Below are 7,353 nucleotides of genomic sequence, written 5' to 3'. Positions count from 1 at the left end.
TTAATTAATTCCTAGACTCTCGGCTACAGCTTCTCTAAAGATCACTTATATATATCTCATTATTTAAACTCCTTTAATTGTCAAATCCGATGGGACATTGATGGATAAAAAAGTTCCCAAATTTCCAACGTTTTCATCTTTAGGGCCTCAAGACATCATTCACGTCAATAAAGAGAAAACTCTCCTTGATCTTTACGCAGAAACAAAATATCGAGGGAAATCAAGACTTTGGATCGATATGTTGTAAAATGTACTAACAAAGAGCATTAAGCATTTGGACACATAAAGAAAAACCCATGAAATTCAGAATCTTTCCAACAAGTGTTTGAGAGTGTCATGCCAAAGTTGAACAAATACACCGTGAATTGAAAAATTCTCTACCTAACGATTGTTTTTAAGCATACTTTTATATCATGTTGGCGTTAATCTTACCATGCTAAGATCTCAGTTTAAATCAAAAAAGGCCACGAGAAATATACGAATGTTAGGTAGACAATGAACTGATGACTGATTGAAAATTTTGTTTTTCATGTGACCTCACTGTTGGTTCACTCAAGACTCCTCACTATGTGGCGAAGGTTATCCGAACAAAATAAAACTTGGACAACGAGCGAGAACAGCAAAGGTTTTAATTCGTGATCCGAAAAACTACGCAATAACACAACAAGATGGCGGGTCCGACAAGCACATGTTTTTGTCTCTCGACTGTGGGGGACTAAGTTCTATTTTGATAGAATCCACTGGCTAACGGGCAGTTGGCAACATATCCACTGGCTAACGGGCAGTTGGCAACATAGCCACCCCTGTATAGGACTCGAGTCTATACACTACGTTCGGCCTCCTCAAGGAGGCAAAGCTTGGCGACTGGCCGTTTGAATGTCCCTTGTTTCGTCTGAACTTCGACAGTGCGAATGAGGCCATCATCTCCTGGGAATGTTTTGACGATTCGGCCAAGATTCCATCGACCACGGGGTAAATTGTCCTCAACCACTAGTACCAAGTCTCCAATTTGGGCATGGTTTTGAGGTCTGGTTCTCCACTTCCTCCGCTCAGTAAGGGCGGGCACGTACTCGCGTAGCCATCTTCTCCAGAAATGGTCGGTTAGCGTCTGTGCTTGTCTCCACCGCTTTTTGGAATTCAAATCTCTCTCATCAAAGACATCGGGAGGTACGTTTGGACTGTTCCTTCCGATGAGGAAATGGTTAGGAGTGATTGCTTCAAAGTCCTGAGGATCAACGCTGACGTGAGTTAGCGGTCGGCTGTTGAGCAGACTCTCAACTTCTGCCGTTAATGTGAGCAAGGTTTCATCATTCACCAGTTGCCCATTGAGGGTGATCTTTAGAGCTTTCTTTGCTGATTTAACGAGTCTCTCCCAGACTCCCCCGAAATGAGGAGCTGAAGGAGGGTTGAAGAACCACTGGATTCTGTCGCGTGACGGGGTATCTGAGATCTTAGCCTGGTCCATTCCATCAAGGCACTCCTTAAGTTCTCCTTCGGATCCAACAAAATTGGTCCCGTTGTCACTGTAGATGTTTCTCGGTTTTCCTCTTCTAGCCATCATTCTTCTCAACGCCATGATAAAGCTGTCTGTCTCGAGTGAGTGTGCAATTTCTAAGTGTACTGCCCTTGTCACCAGGCAGGTGAACAGGCAACCATAGCGCTTCACTGTTGATCTTCTCTCTTTGACTAACAACGGGCCAAAATAATCCACACCAGTGTTGTAAAAGGGTGGGGTGAAAGCTTCAAGTCTGCTTTGGGGCAGGCTTGCCATGAGCGGTGGATCTGGCTTGGAGTTGTGTTTTCTGCAAACATGGCACGACTTGGCTATTTTTCTGAGAGCGGATCTCACCTTGGGGATCCAATACTGTTGCCGCAACTCAGCAAGGATGTGCTCTACACCAGAGTGACTCATTCTTTGATGCAGGTGTAACAAGATCAAGGGAACAATGTCATGCTTCTTAGGAAGGATAGCAGGATGTTTGGCTTGATACGGAATTGCAGCGTGTTTCAGTCGGCCTCCGACGCGTAAGATACCCTTCTCATCTGTGTAAGGGTACAGGGATCTAAGGTCACTGCTGCAATGTACCTCCTTTCCTGCGGCTAACCGATTCAGGTCATCTAAATAAGCTTGAGCTTGGGCCTTCTTAATCCAGAATTCTTCAGCACTCATGAGCTCTTCTACAGACAAGGGGCCCTTAGCTACTTTCACGTATTCATTCTTGCGACGACAGCGTGACACAAACCGAAATACCCAGGAGGTAACTCGCAATAAATGAGTCCACGAAGAGGTCTTCTTTGGATCCAGAAACTCGTGGTGGACTTCAGAACTAAGACCAAGCCAGGCTTCACTTTTAACTTCAGGATCCTCGTCAGTTGGCGGTTGACAAATTGACTGGTTTGGCCAGCAGTCTTCACCTTGTGAGAGGAAGTTTGGGCCGTTAATCCACCGGCTGTCTTGGATAAGGTCTTGAGCTGAAAGACCTCTTGAACAATCATCTGCGACATTAAGGCGTCCAGGGACATGTCGCCAGGTTTCAGGGTCAGACACTTCCTTTATTTCAGCAACTCGGTTGGAGACAAAGGTATGGAATCTGGTTCCTTGACTCTTGATGTAGGACAGGACTGTGGTGGAATCTGTCCAGTAAGTAATTTGGCTGGGTATCACATCTAGCTCTTTCTGGATGGTCTGACTCATTCTCACCGCCATTACAGCAGCTTGAAGTTCCAATCGAGGGATCGTCAGGGGTTTAATCGGAGCGAGCCTTGTCTTTCCGAAGATGAAGGAGCAATGATAGGAATGATTCGATGTTTTAAATCTCCAATAGGCAGCGGCACCAAAGGCAACTTCTGAGGCATCAGCAAAGATGTGGATTTGTGCACCGACATACTGGGTACTTGGTTGGTTGATAAGGTAACATCTGGGAACTGACAAGGTCGCGAGGAGAGGTAGTTCTGCCTTCCAGGCCTCCCAGGTATCTAGTAGTGGGCCTGATATGGGTTTGTCCCAATCAAACCTGAGTCTCCATAGCTCTTGCAGAATCAACTTAGCCCGCAGTACAAATGGTGCCACCAATCCAAGGGGATCGAAGATGGTTGATATCTGCTTTAGAATGCCTCGCTTGGTTGGGGCTAACTGTTTAGGGACTGCTTTAATTTCGAGACTGTCCCGTTCCACATTCCACAGCACTCCCAAGGCTCTCTCAACTGGAAGGCTGTCCAGATCCAAACCAAATGGCTGTGAGCTCCCAGGGCTGCTGAGGATGTCTTTGGGAGGTAGTTGAGCTAATACATATCGGCTATTGCTCATGAACTTGGTCAATCGAAAGCCACCCCTTGACAAAAGCTCAATAAGCTGGAGGGCAAGCTGAGCTGTTTCGGCCTCAGAGGGCAAGGACTTCAAGAGGTCATCCATGTAGAAATTTCTTAGGACTGTACTGGTAGCTTCTTCACTGCTAGTGTTCTGGTTATCAATGGCGGTTCTCTTCAAACAATAATTCGCAGAGGTTGGACTTGACTTTGCACCAAAGATCATGGCCTGCATTTGGTAGACGTCCGGAGGATGATCTCTATTCGGACCTCTCCAAAGGAATCTCAGTGATGGCTGGTCTTTCTCGATAACTCGTACCTGAAAGAACATTGCTTCAATGTCCGCGATCATGGCAACAGCATGTAGTCGGAACCTCATGATAACACCTACGAGAGGGTTCAGCAGGTCGGGACCTGTCACCAATTGATCATTCAACGAGGTTCCCTTGTATGAGGCTGCAGCGTCAAACACTACGCGAACCTTTCCCGGCTTATTGAGATTTGTCACAGCATGATGCGGCAGGTACCAAGTATTCTTGGGTTCCTTGGCAGCGATCTCGGTGGGAGATAACCTTTTGGCATAGCCCTTGGCAATGTAGGTCTCAACTGTGTGGTAGTAAGCTTTGGCTCTTTCACTGTCTTTATCCAAGCTTCGCTCCAGATTTATAAGTCTTTTTTCTACTAGGGGACGATTGTTCGGGAGCATGACTTCTTCATTCTTCCACAGGAGACCAGTTTCATAATGGCCAAGGTCAGATCGAAAGTTGGTAGCTTCTTCTAAATGCTTGAAGGCTCTTTCGTCCTCTGTAGATCTTGAAATGTCACAATTGAACTTGGTGCCAAATGACTCTGTCTTCCACCAGTTTTCAACTTCTTCATTCAAGGTGGTATCTGAGGTAACACAGTGTCCAACAAAGCCTAAGCTTGTTCTGGGGGAAGGAACACCTCCCGCTAAACCAGCAATCGTCCATCCAAAGTCAGTTCGCACAGCGTATGGTTGGCCCTTTGGACCACGTCTGTGTTCATGTTGGATCATGGCTTCTGTAACTTGTACTCCAATAAGTAGGCCTATCTGATCAGAAGACACAGCAGGGATGTCTAGATCTTCAAGGTGTTTCCAGGTTCTTCTAACGCTTTCCTTGACAAGTCTCTGTGGAGGGACATTTAATCTGGGGACTGTCCACACAGGGTGGATGTGAACAGGCATGTTTACAGCTTGTTTCCCCGTTGGCGTCACAAGAAGATTCACTACTCTAGAGCACTGCGGAGTCCATTGTTTTCAATGTTTCCCAGGTAAAGTAATCGCTCCGGTCCCTCGAGATTCAGCTCGTCGGCAATGTCTTTTCTTATCAAGGTGTCTGAGCTGCCGTCATCCAGAATGGCAAACGTTTCGATCATGGCCACCCCGTTTTCACCTTGTATTTGGACCGGGACAACTTGGAAGTAAACCCCTCTCTCGCTAGCTGCGAGGGAATTGGTGGTTGCCACATACGGCAGGACGTTGCCGGGGGACAGCGGGGGCTGAGCTTGTGGGTCTTGAATAAGCGGTGGCTGAGGTGTTGCACGTTCATAGTGTGGCAGACTGTGATGATGTCTCTTACAGTTGGTAACTTGGCAATGAGTTTTGTTCGAGCATTTATCAACTTGATGTCCCTGCTTGAGACAATTGAAGCACACTTTGAAACTCTTGGCCAGCTCATAGCGCTCAGGTACAGACTTTCTTTTAAATTCGTTACATCTGTAAAGTGGGTGAGCTTGATTACAGCATAGGCAGGCTGGTGACTTCGGTTCTTTATACGTGGGTTCTTCTCCCTTTGGTTGTGAGTCGCTCTTGATATACAGTGTAGAAGAATTCATGGGTGGATACTGTTTCGGGAATTTACGCCTGTTAGGTGACAGACATTTTGCTGGTTCCTCGTACACCAGGTGTTGTCTTGCTCTGACATGTTCTGAGAGCCATCGGTCAAGGTCAAACAAGTTAGGCCTTCCCTGACTTTCATGTTTCTGAACTTCCATCGCCCACTTTGATTGCAAAAGCTCAGGGAGCTTTTGAACAGCAATGTTCAAATTTGTCTCACTCAAGAGATCGGCAATGAATCTCTGTCTGTGAAGGGTGACGACAGTTGACCTCAGTGCTTGGTACAGCTTCGTAAGACCAGTATGATCTTGAGGGCGTGGCGATAGCGTGTGCTTAAGAGCAGTAATGGCTGAACGCACAATCTTTCCAGAGTCAGCGAATCTTGCTTTAAGCATTCTAAGAGCCAATATGTAGTTTGCGCCATCTTCTCCAAGGAACTGGATTTCTGACTCTGCAGCACCAGTTAGAGTGTTCTAAAGATACGCTAAACGCTGGCTGTCATTGAGAAAGGGCTGATCATGCACAATGCTCTTGAATCTTCCAATCCACGAAGGCCAGGCAAGCGGTGAGCCATCAAATTTTCCAAGGTCAAATTTGGGGAGTGAACGTTCCATGGCAGAAAAGCTGCAGTGGTGATGTGCTGCTAGCTGAGGCTGAGAGATGACGCCATACTCGTCAAGTTGATCTATCCAAGTATCTGGAGGGGGTCCTGGGAAGTCAGGCATCAGACCCCATCTTGGGTGTGGCTGTAATGATGTTCCTGGTAAACTAGGCCTTGGTGACACAACTTGGTTGGGTACAGTCCAACCTCTCCAAGGGGGGCTTGGGGTAGCTGGTGTGCTAATTTGATTTGGGTTAAATGGGAGCTTGTAACATGTTGCAGGACTGGAAATTGAGTCGGTAACAGTTGTAACTGTTCCAGGATGAGTAAGAGGAACTTTGGGTGTGGTACAACTTGTAACTGGCACAGTGGTTGGATTGCTTATACTGGTTGTATCATGTGCTTTATTTTCAACAGTGTTTATGGGTAGCTGCTTTACTGGACTTGTTCCAATTTCAATTAGCTGATGCGCAGGCGGTGGCGAGATCTGAACAACTGAGGTTTGAACCACTGGGCCATCGCTCTTGGAGTTCTCATGGCTAAGTAATTTGTCAACATTCTCTTTTGAAGATTTCAAGGGTTCTGGTACAGAAATTTCTTCCACTTCTCTCACGAGTTTGACCTCCAACATAGCTCTTTCGGCATAATACATCTCAATATTGTCAAAACAATCGTAAACAGGGGCAAGGGCGGCCTCCATCCAATACTCTGGTTCATCGTCATCGGGATTAAGCTCAAACAAGGATTGATTAATATTCTCTAATTGGGACACAGCTTTCTCAAGGTTTAACTTCAATGAAGCGAGTGTTTCTTTGCTTAGGTGCTTGCTAATGTGACGGTTAATCTGGTTGACTAACCTCGTTACGTCTGCTTTCTTTCCACGTCGAGTTCCTCGGATTTTCCGGGTTTCTTCGTGAGCCGTATTATCCCTTGTTCCAGCCATGTAATCCCGAAAGTCCTCAGAGAGAGAGCGACTCAGGCTTGGCAAGTAATCTCGGGGTTTTTTTCTTCCAACTTCAAGCAAGTAATCCTCAGGAAACCGGTCGGGGCCTGGTTGTTTATCCCACAGCGAACAATTTGATTCGGCCATCTCGCTCGTTTAGGACAGTATTTCCGGTGAAATATCCGCCGTCGAAGGACCAAATAATGTGGCGAAGGTTATCCGAACAAAATGAAACTTGGACAACGAGCGAGAACAGCAAAGGTTTTAATTCGTGATCCGAAAAACTACGCAATAACACAACAAGATGGCGGGTCCGACAAGCACATGTTTTTGTCTCTCGACTGTGGGGGACTAAGTTCTATTTTGATAGAATCCGCTGGCTAACGGGCAGTTGGCAACACACTATAACGAATTTGCGTCCGCTTACTGAAGAAGTTTGGCACTGAAAACGTTTGAGTAATCTGAAGGTTTTTCGTCAAAAATTTTTGTCTTTTTTTTCCATATTGAATGAGGTGAAGTACTAGTTATCAACAAAATATTCAAAATTTTAACACAATATGGTTATTATTTTCAAAGAGAATTGAAATAAAAACACGTCCTTGCTTTATATTACAGGAATAACTGACGAGAACGAATTAATATATT

General features: G+C 45.8%; 2 protein-coding genes across 2 annotated transcripts; both read right to left on the bottom strand.

Annotated features, from left to right (window-relative positions):
• Nucleotides 1-820: 820 nt before the first annotated feature.
• Nucleotides 821-4,513, bottom strand: LOC148721164 (uncharacterized). The gene has a single exon (XM_088737752.1). The coding sequence runs from the start codon at nucleotides 4,511-4,513 to the stop codon at nucleotides 821-823; it is 3,693 nt and encodes a 1,230-aa protein (XP_088593878.1).
• A 41-nt stretch (nucleotides 4,514-4,554) lies between these two features.
• On the bottom strand, nucleotides 4,555-5,559 carry LOC148721163 (uncharacterized). Its single transcript, XM_088737751.1, has one exon. It carries the CDS (start codon nucleotides 5,557-5,559, stop codon nucleotides 4,555-4,557), a length of 1,005 nt encoding a protein of 334 aa, XP_088593877.1.
• Between the last annotated feature and the right edge of the window lie 1,794 nt (nucleotides 5,560-7,353).

Source organism: Stylophora pistillata, chromosome 11 (assembly GCF_964205215.1).
Source record: "Stylophora pistillata chromosome 11, jaStyPist1.2, whole genome shotgun sequence".
Lineage (NCBI taxonomy): Eukaryota > Metazoa > Cnidaria > Anthozoa > Scleractinia > Pocilloporidae > Stylophora > Stylophora pistillata.
Note: the sequence above shows the minus strand (reverse complement) of the source record. Positions and strands in the feature narration are given on the sequence as shown.